The sequence below is a fragment of the Cariama cristata genome, unplaced genomic scaffold (assembly GCF_000690535.1).
Source record: "Cariama cristata isolate BGI_N322 unplaced genomic scaffold, ASM69053v1 scaffold29367, whole genome shotgun sequence".
NCBI classification, from domain to species: domain Eukaryota; kingdom Metazoa; phylum Chordata; class Aves; order Cariamiformes; family Cariamidae; genus Cariama; species Cariama cristata.
The window spans coordinates 7,917-29,445 of NW_009625400.1; the positions used below are offsets into that span (position 1 = coordinate 7,917).

The 21,529-nt window shown below is 44.6% G+C and overlaps 2 protein-coding genes across 2 annotated transcripts; one reads left to right on the forward strand and one right to left on the reverse strand.

Annotated features, from left to right (window-relative positions):
* Window positions 1-1,628: 1,628 nt before the first annotated feature.
* On the forward strand, window positions 1,629-11,625 carry DNAJC7 (DnaJ (Hsp40) homolog, subfamily C, member 7). The gene is made up of 13 exons (XM_009703608.1): window positions 1,629-1,713; window positions 2,239-2,363; window positions 2,458-2,571; window positions 3,133-3,207; window positions 4,738-4,856; window positions 5,214-5,367; window positions 6,175-6,339; window positions 7,396-7,487; window positions 8,689-8,762; window positions 9,337-9,483; window positions 9,728-9,880; window positions 10,419-10,481; window positions 11,321-11,625. Exons 2-13 carry the CDS (start codon window positions 2,289-2,291, stop codon window positions 11,356-11,358), a joined length of 1,269 nt encoding a protein of 422 aa, XP_009701910.1. The 5' UTR covers window positions 1,629-1,713; window positions 2,239-2,288; the 3' UTR covers window positions 11,359-11,625.
* A 7,141-nt stretch (window positions 11,626-18,766) lies between these two features.
* On the reverse strand, window positions 18,767-21,379 carry CNP (2',3'-cyclic nucleotide 3' phosphodiesterase). The gene is made up of 3 exons (XM_009703609.1): window positions 20,715-21,379; window positions 19,972-20,114; window positions 18,767-19,405 (listed from the first exon to the last, which is right to left on the reverse strand). Exons 1-3 carry the CDS (start codon window positions 21,328-21,330, stop codon window positions 18,953-18,955), a joined length of 1,212 nt encoding a protein of 403 aa, XP_009701911.1. The 5' UTR covers window positions 21,331-21,379; the 3' UTR covers window positions 18,767-18,952.
* Window positions 21,380-21,529: the final 150 nt, after the last annotated feature.

Below are 21,529 nucleotides of genomic sequence, written 5' to 3' on the forward strand. Positions count from 1 at the left end.
TTCTCAGCCCCTGTTCAACAGCAGTTGAACAGCTTGTGCTTACTCTGGAGTTGGATGGAGGTATTTGGATGTAGAAAGTCCTATGACTCTTCACTCTCTGGTCCTGTGTTCTCTGATTTGGCTTGCTTTTCCTTGCCTTGGGTTTCCCTGTAAATAGCTTTCCTGCACAGAGCAGTGCAAAGAGACATCCTCACTTCTGGATCCTTCTTTCAAGAAAATGCTGAAGCCCAACATTTCAGCACAGCCTGGAAGTGACCCATGTTTGAGCCTGCAAGTGCAACTCCGCTTTAGCATACTGGGGGGTCACTGGCTATTTTAGCTTCCGTGGCTCCTGCTTCATTGCTTCAGTGAAGGCTGTGTTCAGATCAGTTGGTAGTCATCCAAGAGGAATACGATGACCTGTAATAATCATCTCAACTGTACTGCTTGTCATACAGTCGTTTCCCCTGTGCAGGTGATCCCCGTGGCTGGGCTGCTCCGGTAGAAGACTGCTAGTTGTTGAAGGAAAGAGTAACTGGGGCTTTTAGATATACTGGCCACATCCCTGGTGCGACGTGAAGGATGGAGTCTGAGCTGGTCTTTGTTCTGATGGTTAGAATTTGCCTTTGTCTGGGGCCAGAGCTCTAGTTGTGCGAGTGCTTTGGAGAGTGGACAAACAGTGTCTGTCTCCGGCTGCGGCACTGAAGTCCCAAGAGCAGGATGCAAGGCTTGACTGCTGTACCTTAGAGTGGGATGATGCTGGTTTTGAATTGGCCTCGGTTGTTAGGCGTTAAACAGTCTAGGAGGGGAAGCAAGTGAAATAAATCACTGAATTTAATTCAGTGAAGCTGAGTTAAACTTCAGCACCATGGTACAAGTTCCCTCTCAGACTGATTATCTGAAATGGTGAAGGTAGATGGGAGAAGAGAGAGAAGGGTTTAATTTCTTTCACAGGAAATTTTGCTTTGAAGAGTTTAAGGTATGCTGCTTTAAACCATATGTTGTGTGTTTTTCAGTGTCCTAAACTGTCTCTGCAAATGCTTGCTCTTGAGTGTGAGGACTATTTCTGGACCTGTTGCCAAGGCAGTGCCAAGCTTCTACTTGAGACTTGCGCCCTTATTTCTCTTTGATTTAGCTGTCTTTTTGAATGTAGAAATTGTTCTTGGCCCTGTTTCTTAAATATGTGGGACTACTTCTGAAAGATAGGCAGCACTCTGTTCCTTGACCTCAGTGACTGCTGAGGTTATGCAGCACCTCACAGGAGTAGACTGGTTCGATGAACCATTTACAGCGGAGTTCTGCTGGACTCTAAGAAGCCAGTGCATCTGAGACTGAAGGGAGGGTACTCGAAGATGGCTTTAGTCTGCTGTTGCATTCCTGTAATATTCAGCTAGGTAGTATCCCTGAGTATCCCTGTTCATGGCCCTGGTAAAGTGATAAAGTATCTGAGAGCCAGCAGGACATGCGGTGTACTGGTTTTTTGTGGACAATATATACGGAGGAAATCTTGCAGCAACCAGCTACAAGCATTTTGGAGAACTGAAGAATTATACTAAGGTTGCTTGGGGATCAAATGCTCAGTCAAGGTCAGAATCTGTTCTGGTGCTCAATTCCTCTTAAAACGTCGTGTTTTGCTTCCTTTCAGAGAAGCAGAATCATTCAAGGAACAAGGAAACGCATACTATGCCAAGAAAGATTACAATGAAGCGTTCAACTATTACACAAAAGCCATAGGTGAGAACAGTTTATGGTAATACTAATTTTTGCTGAATACCATGTCTAAAAATCAAAGCTGGTTATTGATTTAAAACATACCAGCAGGGTTTCTAGCAGCACACACTGGATGAAAACTTTTTGCCTCCTTTAATTACCTTGCAAAATTTCACCAGATTGATAGTGCAAGTCAGTGCCAACGTGGGTGATCGCAGCAGTTCTTTGTTTCTCCTCCAGCCAAGATATTCTTAACATGAAACCAGTCCAACTTTCCCTCTAATGCAGGGTCAACAGTGCTGCCAGACTGACCAGCACAAACCTCTGTTCTAGATGAGTTTATTCCTGTGTATGGTGTGGGGAACAGTAGTTTTATGAATTGCTATTCAAAACAACCGCTTGACCATCATGTGTCACCTTAAGCCACTCAGATGATGTTATAAATTGGGAGTGTGAGTTTTTAATCTAACCACAGCTTTTTAATATGTTCTACAAGTTGTATAGCTGCTTACATTACGCTAACAGTGAGGTCTCTTACATCTTCTCCAGATACCTGTCCTAATAATGCCAGTTATTACGGTAACAGAGCTGCCACGCTCATGATGTTGGGGAGATTCCGAGAAGCACTGGGAGATGCTCAGCAGTCTGTCAGATTGGATGATAGCTTTGTAAGGGTATGTGGAAGACTTCATACTTCTTGTTCATGTCTCAGTACCCTTGTCTACACCTTTTGCAGCTCTTGCAACTCCTTTTTAACTGTCTTCTCAGGGCCATCTACGGGAAGGGAAGTGCCAGCTTTCCCTAGGGAATGCCATGGCTGCCAGCCGCTGCTTTCAACGAGTTTTAGAACTGGATCATAAGAATACCCAGGCGCAGCAGGAGGTGAGAGGTTCTTAAAATTTAAATGTTCCCAGTAGATGGGGCTGTCAAAGGGAATGTATTGAACTGGTAAGCCTTTCGCTTAGAATTTGCAAGGTGGAATCACGGTCATCGTTAGTAATGACTGTTTGCGTGCTGTGAGGTAATGGGAAAAATGAGATGCTGTCAAAGTCTATATCTGTCTGTCAGTAGACCGCCAGGTTGCACAGTTACTTTTGTCTGTGATTGTCTTTTCTTAGTAGAGAATCACGGAGGCTAAGCTGGTCTTTGACCCAGCACTCCAGCAGAGAAATGGTGAATGGTGGTAAGGGAGCGCGGAAATGGGTGATGCAGCGTGGCGAAGGCTGCTGCCACTTTTGCATCCTCGTTCACAGAGGGACATTTTCCTGGGCTACCAGTTAGGTCACTTGATTTCAAACTGATTTTAATGCTGACAAAAGTATTCATGTAATCTGCATTAGCTTTTCCTCTGATGCTTTAGGGATTGGCTACTTAAATGCTGCTTGATGGTGTTTCAGAGCAGTGACTGTCCTGCAACACTTGCTGTGTTCTCCTGTCTTTCAGCTGAAGAACGCCAGTACTGTGCTTGAGTACGAAAAAATAGCTGAAGTGGATTTTGAGAAACGGGATTTCAGAAAGGTAAGATTAAATCGATTCTTTCATGTAGCATTATGAACTGGCATAGCATTATGAACTGTCTAGCATTAGCTGGGCCCTAATGGGAAGTGCTGTACGATGTACTTTTGCTATTGAAGCAGGGCTGTCTTGTGAACTGTGTAATAGTTGTGAAAGTGACAGAGCTCATGCTCTCTTAGCACTGAACGAATGAAAAGTGAAGAGGGTGACTGGCTCAGGCTCAGTATCGTCTATTACTGTTTGCTTTGCAGGGTGAGTGGAACCATGAATGAGCTGTTTGATACAGATTTTGTCAGCAGCAGCATTCGATCACGCTTTGCTCATAAAATGCATATCCAGGATTCTTCTTTCTCATCTCTTTAAACAAAAAAATAGCCAATCTATCTACCAGTATTATAGTGAGGGTCATTGAAGGAGGAATGCAGATCTGCGTGGAGCATTCTCCGTTACTGTTTCCAAATCTTTCTTCCCAAGGGCTGTAACAGGATGCAGCTGGTACTGACCCGACAAGAAATGACAGCATGAAATCTGAAAGGCACCAAACACTTCTCATGCAACTGTTTCTGTTCAGTGGATGCATGTAAGGCCCAAGTTTTCCCCAGAAAGGAGATTGTCCAGCACGTTAAGCTCGTTGTCCAGGTCACTGACTTGTAGGCTAAGCTCAAGATTTTGGAAGGGTGAATCCCAGCTTTGTATCGCCTGGTTGTGAGGAGCAGATGGGATGTATGCTCAATCTGGATTTCATGTGTAGGAACTGCCCTGCCTGTATTGCATGTTCTGGGCTTTTGCATCTGTTCCTTCACTTCTCTGTCTCTCTTCACTGGGGAGGCTTGCATGAAATGTGATCTTTGTTTCTGGAGGGCTGCTCTTGCTCCTTCCTCGCCCAGAAGCCATTAGCTTCTCGGTCTGGAGCACAGTGCTTCCCACAGCAGGCAATCGTGATGTCACGGGCCAGGGAAGCAGATGAACCTTGGTGGAACAATGACCCTGTTCTCGTGCAGATGTCCCCACCAGAGAAGCAGAGATGGAAAAGACCCATTAGATCACCCTGCCCATTGCAGTCAGACCAGCGTAAGATGTCCCTGCACTGTACTTTTGTGTGTGTTGTTCAGTCCAAACTGTTTCAATCTATTGAATTTCTGTCCTTCCCACGTGTCTTTATAATGCAGGAAACAGGGGCAGAATTGTCCCCCTTAGCTCTTTCTTTAGGGCCTACAGTTTCAGAGGAGTTAAAGGGATGGACCTTCTACAGGTGTCCCTTGCATCTTCTGTGTAGTGCTGTGTCACAGTAACATAGCAGGTGCCACAGACCTTTGTACACAAAGCCCTTCGAAAGACAAAACAAAAAACCTGCACATGAGGAAAATTTTCTAATGAAATATGTGTCTCCAGCAGCAGAAGAAACAGGTGTCTGCACGCTTACCTTCCTGTTCAAAGACAAATATGAAATCTCAAATGTGGTAGTGGTGCAGCCTTTCAAACTAGACCTTTGGCTATTTGCTTTGCTCACATTTGTGTTTTTTCTCACACCAGGTTGTATTTTGCATGGATCGTGCTTTGGAGTTTGCTCCTGCTTGTCACCGATTCAAAATCCTCAAGGCTGAATGTTTAGCATTATTGGGTCGCTACCCAGAAGCACAGTCTGTAGCGAGGTGAGCGTCTTAAGGTCTCGAGTCTGAGTAACAACTGCTGGTGCTTCCTGGCTGCCACTTGTTTTCCACAGCGCAAAGTGAATGAGGGACTATAAAAAAGAAATAGTCCTTAATGCAAATTGTGATGAGGAAGAGTGCATGAATTTATCCCCTTTAAAGTTAATCTTAGCAGGAAACTGTATTTAGACTCAGTTAATAACCAGCAGTCTTGCTTGAGCAAGTTCCCATACTTTTTGCACATCTGTACCATGGTCTTGATAAAGTAACTAAATGTCTCAATGGAGGAAGAGTGCTTTTGGCCATCAGAAGGAAACTGAAATAGGGAAACATTTCATTTTTCTAATATGTTTATTACAGTGACATCTTACGAATGGATTCAACGAATGCAGATGCTCTCTATGTCCGTGGTCTCTGCCTTTATTATGAGGACTGTATTGAGAAGGCAGTGCAATTCTTTGTCCAGGCACTCAGAATGGCTCCTGATCACGAGAAAGCATGTCTTGCATGCCGTGTAAGTTGTAAATAGTGGGGATGGGACTGCAAAATTACCAGGTTTTGTGTTTTGTGGGGTTTTTTGTTGTTGTTTTTTTTTTTTAACCAAACACCTAACTTGATTCTGCTGGATCAATCACTTCTCCGTACCTCAACATGATCATTCCCCAGATCTCCAGTAGCAAGTAGTGTGTCCAGCCCTTCCCAAAAACAACCAGCTTCTGCTGCTTTAGGTAAAACTGAGTTGCTATAAGCTCTTTCTCAGAAGACTGTGATACTTTGAAGACAACCTCCTGATCATTCTTCTTTGTTCCTTGATCAGATATAGGAGCAGTAAAACTAGGTCTATCAGTTCTGAAAGAACTTCTGACTTCCAGATTCAATATTAATGCCTACAGGTTGACTTGCATTTAAACACTGTTCCTTTCATGTTGCTCCTTCCCTATTGTAGTTCTTTGACCGACTTTTCAAATCTCTTTACTTGTATAAGGTCTCAAAAAGTGAGGTCCCTTTCCTATTTTTTTTTCAGATCCATAAATTTACTTCACTATCATGTTCGCATCTTAAAAATTAGGCAACCTTTGTTCCTGTGGAGAATGCCTGTAACTGGCACTGACTGTTCCTTAGCCCTTCTCTTGGGGGAAAGGCAAAATGCTTACAGCTTGTTTCAGCTGCTGTAGCAGGGCTGTGACTTTTGTAGCCTGCCATGGTATCTGAAACCAAATTATAACAGTTATGTTTGAGGTCCCTCACCCAGCAAAATAAGGTGCTTGGCACCCCTGAACCATTTACCTAATGTCCTTATGCAGTGTATATTTTCTTACAGAATGCCAAAGCACTTAAAGCAAAGAAAGAAGATGGGAATAAAGCCTTCAAAGAAGGAAACTACAAACTAGCATATGAACTATATACAGAGGCACTAGGAATAGATCCAAATAATATAAAAACAAATGCCAAACTCTACTGCAACCGGGGGACAGTTAATTCAAAGGTAAGAAATGGTCATGTGGCAGGTAGTTTTTCCATCATATTCCTCACCACATAATTTATAAATTGCAAATCAGTTATTCTGGAAAGCACAGGCTTCTCTGACTGCTGGGACAGCTGGATCTTTCTAGTACAAGAGGGCAATGTTTCAGGTTTTTGTACTTTCGCAATGATTGGATCTGTTCCAAACAGCCGACAAAGTTGACTCCTGAAGAAACAGAACTCAAATACTTGGGCTGCACAGGGTGGGAGGGAGAGGAGGAACGTAGTTTAGCCTTGTCTTAATCAACATGAAGGCATCCTTACATGTTTCCTTCCTGGTAGTAAGGAGATTTCTTTTCTTATTCTTCTTGTAGATCATCTCTATTGCTTTGGTTTTTGATCTCAAAAAATACGATCCTAATTTAAAAACCCTGGACACTTTTTCCAGATTTGCTGTTGCATTTTAGTCGTGTACCGTCCAGAGAAACAGTCAGTCACGTCACAGTGCTTCCAGTTTCCACTCTGCATTTCCTCTAGGCATGTTTCCTCGTCAGCTTTCTTTGTGTGTTGATGCCCACTCTACCAGCATCGAGGCTTTGCAACAGCCCTATTGGTCAAGAGACAGAGGCTGTTCTCAAAACCTGGGAAGTGGGATGAGCTGAAGGCGATAGTAATGGATGTTTTACATGGCTGTTTATGTCTGAAAACAATCGATGCTTTTTTTAAAAAAAAGTCTTTTAAATATTTTTATGTTTATTTTCCTGTCTGGGAATTAGTTTGGACAGAAAATAACTTGGTTTTCAGATCATTCTCAGGAACACCCTTGTTTCCAAGTGCATTTTTTGAAGAGAGGCACCACGTAGTTCTACCATTTCACTAACCAAGCTTATAATTTTTCCCTGGGAAACAAAAGCTTTATCTTTTTGGGGGATTGGAAAAAAATTCCAAGACACAGACACACAAAACAGTGAGGTTTTTCCAAGATTCTTCACACCTTTCATTTGAGTAAAATCATAATGCTACTTAGCAGAATTTGTTCTCTGCTTGGGATTCACTTAACTTCTGTCTGACATTGTAGCTTAGGAAACTTGAAGAAGCAATAGATGACTGCACGAATGCAGTAAAACTGGATGACACGTATATCAAAGCATACTTGAGGAGAGCACAGTGGTAAGTAGACCTTTATAACGGACATGCTGAGCAGCAGGTTTGTGGATAGGATCCTCCTCCCTACAGCACTGAGTGACAGCGATAACAAATCTGAAGCTTAACTGAACAAAAGGTTCTGTCTTAAGGGATCTTGAGTTTGTTCCTCTTCCTTATGCAGACAAGGAGACAGAAGAAGCTCTATGCAGTCTGTCCTGCCTGCACGGATCTGGGACTGCCTGTTGATTGTTGTATTTAGGCAGGATTTGTTCTAAAGCTTGGCATACAATCTAGAGTTACTGACTAACGTAAGACATTCAGTCCCAGAGAGCCTCTCTCTCAAGCTTTCTCAGAATGGCTGCTGCGGGTAAGAGATCTTATCCTGGCAGAGCTGTTCAGACTTCCAACAAACCAGATTTTGAAATGGGGTGCCCTGCTTCCCCAAGGGAGAAATCAGCTGAGACTGTACATATTTCAGCCATAGATAATACAGCAGGGTAGCGCAGTGAGGCTGAGCGGGTTTGTACGAAAGAAGTTCAGGTCTGTGTGTCTGCTTTGTAACTTGGCACCAACCAGGGAAGTAGCCAAACCTCTGTTCTAACTACGGATTTATTTGCTGCTTTCCTCAACACTGATTATTCCCCAGTTTGTGGCTAAGCTGCCTGGCTTATAGATGAACGAAAACTGTTATTGCAGCCTTCCTGTTCTGCATGCATTTTAATTTACAACCTTCAGTGTTCTATTCAAGCTCTATCTCAGTAATTGCTAAATTACAGTAAGTAGTTAATATGTGAGTAAGGCTGAAATGCCAATAGACGGGCACACGTCCCTCTGAGGTGCCAAGATTGTCACTTCTAACCCGCGTTGCTAGTGTACAACTCTGCACCAGCTTCCTTGAAATCTTGCTGGCTGATATTAGTTCCTGCGGCTGGATGAAGTAATTGTCAGATGGTTGAAGTAGAACTTGTGCTGCCAAATGAGATTACAGTCTCCGCTTGGAGCCCAAAGTACAGGTTCTCGTGCCAGGATTTCCTACAAATAGCAGGTGTCTGGGCTTCCAGTCAGCCTAGCAGTGACCCTTTGTGGGTTCCTCTAATAGTTGCTCTTTCTGCCATCCAGTGCACATCTTTTCCTTAATTCATATCCATCTAGAATGCTTGTACTTGAACCCCCTTTTGATGTTTGCTCTGAAGGACACCTTGGCCACCAGTGTTTCTTTCCACAGTTACATGGACACAGAACAATATGAAGATGCTGTAAGAGACTATGAAAAGGTTTATCAGACAGAAAAAACGAAAGGTGAGCATATTGGCATTCTTTTTGTGTGCATAAATTTCCCTTAACTGGCAATTTTTTTGTTGTTGCTTTTGTTTGCTGCTTTTCCCCACAATATACTCTGATTTGCAGCCTTTTGCCCCAGCAGGATAATACTGGAAAAGTCCTCAGAAGCACTCTGAAATGCCTGTCTCGGAGTCTAGTTTCTCTCCCAGTATTGGGTGCTGAGAAGATAATTTAGCTGAAGCAATGCATTAGATTCAGAGTATCTGGTTATGGTTCTCATTCTTAACTGTCATCTTGCTTTTTCAGTAGCCTGAAATGAAACGGACAGAGTAACCTTAGTCCTTGTGGTTCAGTGTCCAATAGTGGTTTCATAGCACTGAGATGTATCCCTACATTTGGAAACAGCCTCAAGTGTACAGTGAGGCTTTAATTACATACCTGACTTACTGTAAATCCAAGTGGGTTGGTTACTTGTGGCACTTGACTCCTTCAACCCGGGTCATCTCAACATGTTGGTCTTCAGCCTCTTTTAAAGCAGGAGATTGTGCCTGACACTCAAGCCGCTTTCCTTTGGCATTGCACTTCTTTCTAGAACACAAGCAACTTCTAAAGAATGCACAAGTGGAACTGAAAAAGAGCAAAAGGAAAGACTACTATAAAATCCTTGGGGTTGACAAAAATGCATCTGAAGATGAGATCAAGAAGGCTTACAGGAAAAGAGCACTAATGCATCATCCAGGTATCCACAAATAGTCCATTTCTAGAGCACATATGGTGTCTTTGATCCCCTTGCTCCATGCTTGTGCCCTGGGCAGCTGTTACTCAGAGGCAGGAATAAATATGCAAGGGAATTTCTGGACAAATAGCAGCTCTGACCCCACAAATCTAAAATACACGCTGTGACACTAGCTGGGAATGTGTAGCATTTTGCATTTAACACTTGAAACAAAAAACTTCTTTCCTGCTTGTTTTTGTATCCCTAGACCGACACAGTGGGGCAAGTGCAGAAGTACAGAAGGAAGAGGAGAAGAAATTTAAGGAGGTTGGTGAAGCCTTTACCATACTGTCAGATCCCAAGAAGAAGGCTCGCTATGACAGCGGGCAGGATCTAGAAGAGGATGGATTGAACATGGGAGGTAAGTGTTCTTACAACATTCTACCATGGCAGCCTTTAAAAAGATTAGACCATTAGAGTCTGCCTTCTCCTCTAAAGCAAACCTCCCATTTGTAATAATTCTATGAATTGACTCAGCTTGGTCTCTTAAAGCATTTGAATGGCAGATCTGCGATGAATGTTTCAAGTTATTATCAAGATATTATCCTTGGTTGAACCGGGAGGTAATAGCTGCCATTAGGCAGAAGTCTGCCATAGGAATTGTAAAATAGCGTAATAGAAAGATGGTGGGTCCCTAAATGCTGCTTATCCAAAATTCTTAGGTTGCCCCTGTGACTGAAATGATCTCTCTGACAACTGTTGCTTTTACCTTTTTTCTGGTAGACAGTGGCCCTGTACTCTGCTGCTGCGTATCAGTGCTCAGATGGAGCAAGCTGTTTGTAGCTTTTTGTCCGTTTGTAAAATGCTTTATGGGCTCTCGGTTAAGTGACAATTTCTAAACTGTGAAAAATGTAACTGGCTGTTTCACTTCAGCTCACAACTTCCTTTCTTCCCTGTAGACTTTGATGCAAATAATATCTTCAAGGCCTTCTTCGGTGGGCCAGGTGGCTTCAGTTTTGAAGGTAGGTGCAAGTGTTCTGTCAGCTTTGGAAATGTAAGTACACAAATCACTTGACAGGACAGCTGAGTTTCGCAGAGTGGATGTGCTGTTTGAGAAGAGTATTTGACCTTCCCACATAAAAGTATCCAAGAGCTTTTGGAAAGTTCTGTCTGCACAGCATCCCAGCTGATGGCTGGTTCTGGTTCCTTTGTGTTCAAAAGCAACAAAAGCCAAGGGTTCCCTTTTCTAGAAGTGTGTGTAGGCTTTGCTACCTACGCGGTGCTTTGCTGCTTAGGAATAGTTGACCATAACTTGGATATCTGCTGGTGCTAAAGCAACAAAAGGCGATTCTTGGTCAGAAGTCCTGTGCGTGTGTATCACACAGCTCTCTCCTCTGGTTTTGTCACACTGTGAATCCTCCTGAGGGCCTCTGCCTGCAAACATTTTGAGGTGTCCCTTCAAACCTTGCAGGTGGTCAGGCTTTCCTCACACACCTTGGAGTAGGGTGGCTTTATACAGCACCTAGCAAGCTCTCAGCACTTGGCTAGCATCAGTTTACCTCTTAGGGAAGTGTGTGTGCCTGAAGGTCTTTTGTTCATTGAATTTTGAGAATTCTTGCACACTTCTTGTACCTTCCTCCTTGTAAATCTGCCTCCTTTAGCCGTATTATCGGTAGTCCACTCTTCTGCTTGTTGGAAATTAGCTGCTGGAAATGTATAGCAAAGATCTCATCTCTCCTACTTGTTCAAATGCTTTTGTTTGTATTAAGTACTGGCTTGACATCAAGCTACTGCAGGATAGTAGTTAACTGTATTGTCGTTGAATTTTGAAAGTGCTAATATCTTTCATTTTCTTTTTCAGCTTCTGGGCCTGGAAATTTCTTTTTCCAGTTTGGCTAAAAAACAAAACAAAACAGCAAACCCAAAACCACACATACCTGATCTGCTTATTTTAACCTTGAATATGGACATACTTAGACTCCTTCCTTCATCATGTCTCGCTGTACTTAGAGCAGTTTCATTTTTCTCGGTTGGAGACCTCTGTTTTGTGTGCTTTTGTGTGTGAAGAGGAAACCAGCTCGGGGAGGGGAAGGCTTGTGAATTTTGTTTTACTGTTAACTTTATTAAAAAAAAAAAAAATAAAGCGTTGAATCTTTTGGTCCCTCCATGCTGGCCCATACTTTCAGACTGTTCCTGCTCCTCCACAGAGAGGATTTCCCTGAAGTCCTCCCAGAATCTCGACTTGTAAGAGGGTGAAGTAATCTCCTATTTTCTTTTGGTTGGCTCCAAAGTGCAGTATGGCAGCGTGTCTAGGGTTTGTCATCACTTGTAAGTTATCTTAATCTGAAAATATTGCCGAGATTCAATCAAATTTCATACAATCGCATTTTACCTGCCAGCTGTATTTTTTTAATTTTTTTTTTTGCCATGGTTCTACCAGAACATTACCCTTGGGCATTAACTTAAATGATAACATGTGAGCTTAACAATTTTGTATCAGAGAAATGCGTCTTTGAATTTAAAAGAGCAGCTTATGTGAGAATTCCCTGTGAGGCAGTTAGAATTAAGGGCTTTGTGTTCCCACTCCTAGAATTGTCCTGTTTAAGGGAATACTGAATTTGCTCTGGGCTGAATTTCTTCACCGTACTTTTTTTTAGTTAATCCACTTGGACATTTAATATTTGTGCTAAAACTTGATTTTGTTGAGCTTGATGTTTGATTTCATGTTACTGATCCATAACGTGGATGAGTTCTTTCTAGCTCTGAAGAAATGCAAAGTAAAATTCAGGTTAATAATTGAAAACGGTTACTGCGTGCGTGCAGCAGTGTGCTCTCATAATGTTTACAGGAACTGTACCAATATGTTAAACTAGGCAAGTAGTTTTCAACTAGCAGTAATTTACTAGTCCAAAGAAGCAAGAAAATGCAAAGTCAAACTCTGAACTGACAGTCTGTCACTTGCTTCTCTTGCACAATGTAAGGACAAGTGCTGGAGGGATGAGCTTAAAGCCTGGAGCTGCGTGCAGCTGCACCGTCTGGAATTGAAAATTGACTTGGTTTGGTGGTACTGCAAGGAATGCTGTTTTATTTTCACCGTAAGTGTAGTGTTACAGCAAGATCGCAGCTGGGAGAGGACTCTGCTTCCAGAATTCTTACCTTTTCTCTAGAGAGTGAAGAATCTTTTGACTAGGTGCTTTGTTCAAGTGAAATGCTGTCTGTAAAACGGTTCTGGAGCAGAGCGTGTGGCGTTGTCTGACAGAGCTTCGGGCAGTCTTGCTCAGAAGTCGGGCTGGAGAGAAAGTGTGTTGGCACTCGGCAACACCAGTGAGAAGGGCAGAGTCTCAGCAGCATTGCCGTGTCTGGGGTGTTTGGAGCTGACCACCAGTCATGTAGTGATGTTTGGAGGGACAAATTTTGCTTGGCTGAGGAAACGGGTGTTCATACAAATGCATGCAAGACTTTCCTAGAGGAACCTGACACTTTTATGTAGTATCTGATTTAACTTCTTACTGCAGGAACAAAAATTGCAATGAATTCATTGCATGAAATGATTACTTCAAATGCTAACATCTTTGTCTTCCTTCCTTTTGAGGGCTGTACTTGTCCTATGCAGTGGGACAGAGTTGCTAGGCTGCAATGCAAGTTAACTTCATTTCCAACAGTTGCAATAGCGTCGTGGTGCTGCCGCCGCCGAGTACTACAGTCCTGTCGTTGTGTTTTGTCAGAATTTTTGACAATCTGCTTTCATAGAGGGAAGATTTAAGGGCTTAAATTCTAGTACTGCAGAATAAAGGAAGTATTTTATAACTCGCTCAAAAGTCAGCTTTTAAAAGTAGCCAATGTTGAGTAATATTTCCAAAACCAGACTCTACAACATTTATTCTAACTTTCTTCGCACCAGTGTAACGTGATGGACTTACCCGGATTGCACTGAGAGCAAAATAAGGTCCTAGCGTCTTTCAGACTCTGAAATGGTAAATAGCTGGGGAATTGAAATACTGGTCTATGCATATTGATACTTCTCCAGTTCTCATGGCACTTGTAAATCAGAGTTTACAGGACTTATTTTAGTGGCATTCTGGATTCATAATGTCTTGTCCTGGGTGTATTGATATTATTGTACAGTTTGGACTTTTCTCAGTCTTTTATCACAATGCAGAGGTGTGTCCTGCATTTGTCAGTGGTTTTTATTATTTCCCCCTCCCCCCAGTTACGTACGACAGGCTTCCTTCTCTCCAAACTTTGAACAAGACCATTCCTTGGAGGACAGAAGTGGAATGGCTTTTCTTCCAAGAGAGAAAATGTATACAGCAGATATTTATAAAACTGTACATGAATGCATGATTTAATGTAGTTAAATATTACTATGGTGAGTGCCAAGACTTTTCTAAATAGCGTTATTATGTGATTCGAAGTGAAGGCGAACACGTGTTCCCTTTTGCACAGAGCGCTGGGGTTTGAGCAGCGTTCGGTGACTCTCCCGTTACCTCAGGATAGCAGCAGCAGCGCCTGGAGATAGAGGTGTGGTGGCATGGTACCCTCCGTCGAGTCCTAGCGCGGCTGGGAGACACGGGACTCTGTTTCTTTTGGAAAAATCTGCCTGGATGTGCATTGCTTGAAACGTTGCCTTTCACACTTGGTAGTTCCAGAACATTATTCATGGGTTGTATTTTGTCCACAGGGAACCTTAGTGCCACTTTTCTAGCTTCTACCACTCTGCAGACCTCCCTGGCTTCCTTTGGCTCGACAGGAGCTACCAGATGTAGGAATTTGCCACAGAGATAACGAATAAGTATCTTAAAGTGATACTACGCCTGTGCTTTTTCTAGAGTGATAAAGAGCTAATGAAGGTGACAGGAGGCGGTTGCTGTAGGCGATACCCTTGAAGCACAAGCACAGTGGGATACCTGTGCATCGAGCCTTATTTGGAAGCCTGCTGTTCCCTTTGGGGTGAGTGTGGGCCACCACGTGAACTCGGCAGGTGGAAGAAACGGAGGGTAAAGCCCTTTCTCTTAATGAGAGGAGTTTTCTTTCTGGAAGTCAGTCTTTGTGCTTACTGAAAGGTTTATTTTTTGGCGTAACAGCAAGAGCCTTAATACTTAACCCTGAAACGTACTTGAAGGTGTCCCCAGACTGTTCCAGGTGCAGAATCCCTTGTGCCCTGCTCTGCCTGGTGAACAGCCCGAAATACAGAGGCCAAGCGGCTTTTGCTGCACAGTGCATGTTTTCCCCCCGGCCTGCCAGCTCCTGCCCGGTGTTTCCGAAGGAGAAGGGTTGGTGCTGCGAGGGCTCCTGCCGATGAGAAGGACCCCAGGATGGCAGAGCTGGCATGGCTGAAAGCCAGACCGGGTTGGTGTGTAAGGGAGGAGGGATCTTTTAGCAGACGTGATGGAAGTAGTTGCTGTTGAACAGCTCGGTAACTGGTGGAGCAGCTGTCGGCTTCTTCTGTGGAAGTTGTAAACTACAGGAAAAATTGTGTGTGTGTGTGTGGGGAGCGTGGCTCTTGGCAGACCAAGCGCGTGAAGTGAGGCTGCGTTGTCGTGACTCTAGCGTTTATAAGGAGATCAGCAATTGTTTGACTGTTACGCTTTCCCTCTGGTTTTTTGCCTAATCATGATACTTGTGGTGTCTGAGCTGCTGAAGGGATCATTTCAAATAGTGAAGTGCGGTTGCATTCAAGTGAAAATGGAAGCGAGTTCATGCTTTAAAAATGAAAACACGCATCAGTAATGTTAGTGTGTGGGAGATAACTTGCATGTACAACGGTCTGACTGCTAGACCACAAAGCTTGGTGTGTTGTTTTTTTTTTTTCTTGTGTGGATTTACTTTACAAATCTGATGCTGTGTCAGCTCCCCCTTTTGCGGGGGAGAGAGTCCTTCCCAGATACACTGAACCTGGACTTGAAATCAGCTGTAAAGACCATTAAGATGCTTCTGGCTGCCCACTTTGACAGGCTCTTCATTGTTTCGGCTACACATGCTACGTAGCAAAGTACATGGTTGCGTTTGTGAACTTGGAAGTGTTGCTGTAAAGCTGGATTCTTAGTGCTAAAGGCTTTTGACTGTTTTGTAAATACATTAATGCAAATTGGAAAAAAAGGGGAAAGAAAAAAATGTTTAGGGACAACAGTATTGTTACCCGTGGAACATTGCAAGTCCCTTGGCTTTCTGTATCTGATGGGGATACAGAGTGAAAGCTGCTGCGCTGTCATTTCGTTTCCGATGCGGAAACTGGCTCGGCTCCTGTGCCCACCCGCGAGCGCTGCGCTCCGAGCCGGCAGCGTGCCGGAGGGCTGCGCTCGGCCAAATCGCTCTTCAGCCAATTGAATGACCAAAGCATTTGTACCACACGGTGGTTTGCTCTTCTTTCAAAATTACTTCCTCAGTTTCAGTAATAACTAAAGATAGTCACTTATCTTCAAGTGGATGGTTTTCATCCCATTTAAATTTGTGCCTTGTACCCTACCCTCCCCTTTCTTAGGGGAAAAAAGACAGCTCGAGTGTTGCACCAACCCGAGTTTCTCCAAGCAGTGCTGAGGTCCAGCGTGGGCTGTTGCAGGATGCTGTAACTGAGGCTGACAGGTGGCAGTTGGGGTCTGTGACACTTCTGTCACCAGTGCTGTATGCTGGAAACGTCCGTGCTGTCCCTGCGTACCAGGGCAGCAGGACTCGTGCTTGGCTTTGAAAGACGATGCATAATGCTTTGGCCTTCTGGATGTACCCAGGCTTTCCCCACTCCTGCAGTCAGGGACGGGATTATCCTTTCTTTGAGCAGTGCTAGGCAAGTTTTCACTCTAGCATAGATCTGACCTCTGAAGGGAAGCTCTGATATGAAAGGTTGTGAGCAGGATGCCGAGATGGGGCATCGTCTGCAGCACAGCGTTACTGAGTTTTGGCATCGTCGGGGTGGCTCGGGAAGGCCGGAGTCTGTTGGGAGAGCTGGGATCCTGCCTCTGGCTGGGCGTGCAGCGTGGCTGCGGTTCTGGCATAGCCAGTCTGACCTCGATGACCCCATCTTCCTCCCTGCTGTCACTTATAGCTCATGCTTCAAAAGAGAAAATCGCATGAAGCGATGTTGGAGGGATCGAGTGCGAAACAGCAAACCGAGCACCTTCATTGCATGCATCTCTGCTTTGTTGTAACGACATTAAGGAGTAGTCAAGACACCCAGACACCGATGCGAAGCCAACTTGGAGAGGACGCTAGACCCTGTGCTGCAGTATTTATCTGAATTGAAATTCTGAATGTTTACCTCAGTGTAAATATCTTAACCTTTCCAGTGGGAGGAAAGGAGTATTGCATGGAGCAATCACTATCCCCATCGCTTTGCCAAACACGTCATCCTCTCTAAGACGGGCTTCGCATCGGTATGAACACTGTCCCTCTTTGGACCCTTACCTTTCTAGGATGTGAATGGTAAAAATGTGAATATTTGTTGTTTACTTCATTAGGCATAATTCATAATGATGTGTTTATATGAAGAATATCACAGACTGAAGCAAAACCATATGCAATTGGTTTACTTTATTATAAACTGTATATGATGTACAAACTAATAAAAACGTAAATGACGACAGTCTCACTGTTGTTCTTGAACAGACAAATAAACAAGATATTCCAGCTGTGCATTTCGGTGCTGGACGTGACCTGGAGCATTGGGTTGGTCCCAGGGCACTGGAGGGAGAGGGGGGCAGCGAGCTCCTGCACTCCCACAGGAGCCCTCCCGGGCAGGCGCTGGTAAATATGTTTTTAAAGTTTTGATGGAACAAACCCATGCCCAAGCTGAGTGTTGGGCACTCGCCCCTCTGCCAGTGCAGAAGCTAGCAAGGGTTTCTCTGTTCAAGGTAAGGGAGGATTACAGGTGCTATGGGGGGGTATATATATAATTTTTTGTTATAAAGAAAAATTATTATCATCTGTCTCTTTGAAACAGCAGGAAGTTTTTGCTTTACTGGTAAACTTGTAGAGGCTTTACCAGATTAGCCCCAAAGCACTCCTTGCTTTTGTTTTAAACGTTTAGAGGAGAAACACTTCTTGCACAGGCAGCGTTGGGCTTCCCAAGCAACGGTGCCAGCACACACCCACCTACAGGTAAGCGGTGCCCACACGACAGCTCCTTTACAGATACAAGCCCAGCACACGCTTGTCAAACACAGTAAGTATTTACATATATTAATACGGGATTAATTTCACTATGCAGTTCACCATACACTGAGCCATAGCATGAGTTTAAACTGTTGTCCTGGCCTGAATCCATTAGTTGAGCTTTGTGTTAAAGTAGTGACCGTGTATCCAGTGACTAACTGGGAAATGGTCTGGCTAAGAGCAAAAAACTTAAGTTTCAATAACAAAGACTTAACAGAAGTGCTCGATCGTTAACTTTTTTCCCAGCCAATGGTTTAGGTTTGAGCGGACTTAAGTTACGCAGTTACAATACCTCCACTTACTTCCTAAATTACAATGTTACTGCCATTCTAACTTTTAACATTCAAGTGCATTAGCAAAAAGTAGTAAAATCTTGCATGAAGTATAGTTCTATACTTCAGACATGATTTTAGTTTCTACAAAATAAGATGAAAAAGATGTTATTTCATCTCTTCCACTCCCTGCCAAGGCAGGATTGTTCCCTACAGGACAAGGACATGGGACAGCGCTTGGTCTAGCCCACTCGGACACATGAAGTGAAACGGCTGGAGCCACGCTACGGGAACTGGACGCCTCTCCTGGTATTTCACTTGTTTCCCTTTAAGTCTTTAAGACACCATCTGGCAACGTGCTTTCCTTCTGTCTGCTGACCCTCGCACGTCTCTTGCCTGTGCTGAAGGAAGCGTTCACACGCAAACAGGGAACGTGAATTGGGGTGGAGCACGGCTGGCCGGCCACGGGGCTGCAGGACCGGCTGTGGGGTACCCCGCTGCCCTCTGCAAGTTCTCTGCTTAACGGGCTAAACTATCAGTAACCGCCCCGCTTGACAGAAGTGATCCACAATTGGGTCTTGCTGGTGTTTACCCAGTAACTCAGCTACCAGAATGGCGGGTGTGGGAGAAGGGGAGAGACATCGCACAGTTCACTTCACTTGGCTTCAGACCAGCTATGTACAGGCTTTGGTCTGCCACTGCCCATAGTGCTGACGTAAAGATCTAACGATTGTGGTTCATAGGGAAGCTATAGAAGACCATAGCTGGTCTTCCTCTGAGGAAGAAAACAAGCAGAACACCACGGCTGGTTCTCTCCAAAACTTGCATTAAAACACACTCAGCAGCACTTCAGTTACTGACATCAATTAGGTGACGGTTTTCCTTCATCAGTCGAGAGTTGCTTGTTTTCTTCCTTGTTCCGAGGCCAACGAACTCCCCCCAGAGAGGCTTCACACTGGGGTTGGCAGAAGGGGCTTACTTTAGTAAAGGTAGAATTATTTCTCTTTACACTTTTAAAGGTTACAGGAGTTACTTGCCTTTTAAAAACAAACAAACAAGCTACCCAGGTCATGCTCCTAGATGATGGTGCAGGAACTAAAAGCAGAGCCCCGTTTGTTGGTGCTCTGCGTTGGCACCAGTTTTCCTTTTCCATAGTAGCCTGAGAATATTGCCTTCACATCGATCTTTTTAGAAAGGATGAGCATCCACATACCGTTATCAAAATAGAGCAGTTTCCCTCCTCCGATTTCCCCCACTTCATCCCCTTTGTTCCCTGCCTTTTCCAGTTTCACAAACTCCAGCAGATCGAGCCCAGTCTGGACTGCTTCGATGCCGTTGGCGCAGCCGAGGGTGATGTGAGCCCGGCTGCCTTTCGGGAGGTTGTCGGCGGGCAGGATCTTGTCGGCGTCCCCAGGCCACAGCAGCAGTTGCTGTTCGCTCAGCTCTACGCGAGCCCCAACAGTTTTTGTTGTGATGAAGAGAGCAGAAATGGACAAGGTGAAGCCTTTGCCGTAGGAAGCCTTCACAGCCTGGGAGAAGAGAGAAAGTGCAGAACACGGCTTTAACACACTGCAGAGGGGGGACGTTCAGCAGCGTGGTCGGCTTTATTGTCCGCAAGGTCGGGGTCTTGGCTGATCACAGTAGCTCTTGCTTTGACATATTTGAAATACTGTGTGCAACTAGAAGATCAGGGCCCAAAGTCCCTGCTCCATTAATTCGGAGCTGGTGACATCTTTTTCCTTCACAAATTCCAGTGTTTAGTTTGGGCTTACCTGTTTTGAAATACTTTAGCTGGAAGTGCAAATACCTTAATTCATCGTCATTCAAATCAAGCTATTGGAGATGATGCTGGAAGTCAGGGGCGATGGGGGGGCAGGGGCATTTTGTTTGGGAATTAACAGGAAACAGTCACCATCCCTCCCACAATCACAACTTTTCTACTGCACAGGCCCTGTGGACGTACTCCCCGTCCTGGGTTTGGCCTCTCAGCCCAAAGCAAAGCCGCGTCCCCAGCCCACCCCGAGAGGTCTGTGGATCCCCTGCTGGGAGGGGGAGACGGGGGGCCGTGGGGAGGAGCCGCAGCCCCGGCACTCACTTCTTGCTGCGCGTATTCCTCGGCTCCGGCTGCCTTTCCAAAGTCGGTGTATTTTGTGGTGCAGTGTAAGACCCCGGGCGGCCTCTTCACAAAGTAGCTGGTGAGATCCGTTTTTATTTTGGGATCTTCAATAGCAGAAGCAACTGCAAGTACAGGTAAACAATATTACTGTCAAAAAATGATGCCCCTGACGCCACCCCATGAGCTCAAGTCCTGTCTCAGCTTTCTTCATGTTTCATCTCGCTTAACCTGCTGAAAAGGCCCAGATGGGTAAATAAAACTGCTTCCACCTAGGCTAACAGTGGATGTAAGTAGAAAACAGACACTTCTGCTCATCATCGTGGTTGGTCTTAACCCCGATGATGTAGGAATCCCGTAAGGGACACGATTGTTCGGTCTTTCCCTTTTCTCTTCGACTCTTCACGTTCGTTTTGCCTAGCCCCTCGGGCTGCTCAGAACCCAGGGGCCACCCAGCCACCTCGGCTAACGCCGCTGCGATCCAAACCCAGCTCCCTACAGCGTCGGGGCTAAACGGACTTCTTAGGGAAAACCGTCTCATTTATTTTTACTTACAACAGCAACTTGGTCAACTACGGGAAACAGATTAGTAGCTTTTAAAGTTAGCAACAAGAAAAACCGTTAACTAGAAATTCACTTTAGAAGCTGACCAAACTCGTTCCATTTGCTGAGTGTTAACATTTCATCAACAGAGTAAGAACTCAGTAAGACACTTGTATACATACAGTATTTACTCTCCTTTTTGAAGGCTTTGAGACTTCCAAGCTCATCTAAGAAGGCCTGGCCAGCCTTCCTCAGGATCTCTGAACTTCTTTTGCTCAAAAACCACCCAAAATACATGGGCAGGAATTCCTTCTCCAAGCTTGGCTTCATCTTCTTCAGCTCTTCCACTGACAGTTTCCATTGATTCTTCTCCTTCAGCTGCAAGCAATCCAGTCGCCACTGGGTTTTGGGCTCGGCAAAGATGACTTTGTACCGGTATTTGTCAGCAATGTCAAAGAGTTGGTCCAGTCGTTCCCTCTCATGGTGAGTGTCATCCAAAACAATAACGCTGATCTCTCGTTTGCAATAGTCAACTAGATCCTCATCCACCTTCGAGTACTCTTCAGGAATGGCGCTTCTTATTGAAGGTGTAATTTTATAGCTATCAACAGAGATGACCTTGCAGGCATCCTTATACCTTTCTTGAATAGCCTGGGCAAGAGTGGACTTCCCACTGCCAGGCAGCCCTCTTAAAATAAAAAAGGTTTTAGATTCTTTGACTGTGGAGATGGTATCTTCATCATCGAGGAAAGGGAACTGCAAGCTTTCAGGTCTTTCTTTTGCTGATTGAGTAGACATTTTTCTAAATATTTTAGGCAGGAATGTGTGACTCTTCTTTGAGAAGCCTCTGTTCTGAAACGCAAGAAGAAAACATTTTGCAGGCTAGCAACCCCAAGAGACGGCGCGTTCCCGCTGCACAAGCACACGCTGCCGGGAACCTTTACTGAGAGGAGGGGGCCGCAGGGAATATCCCTACCCCCGCGTCCCCTGACCCGGG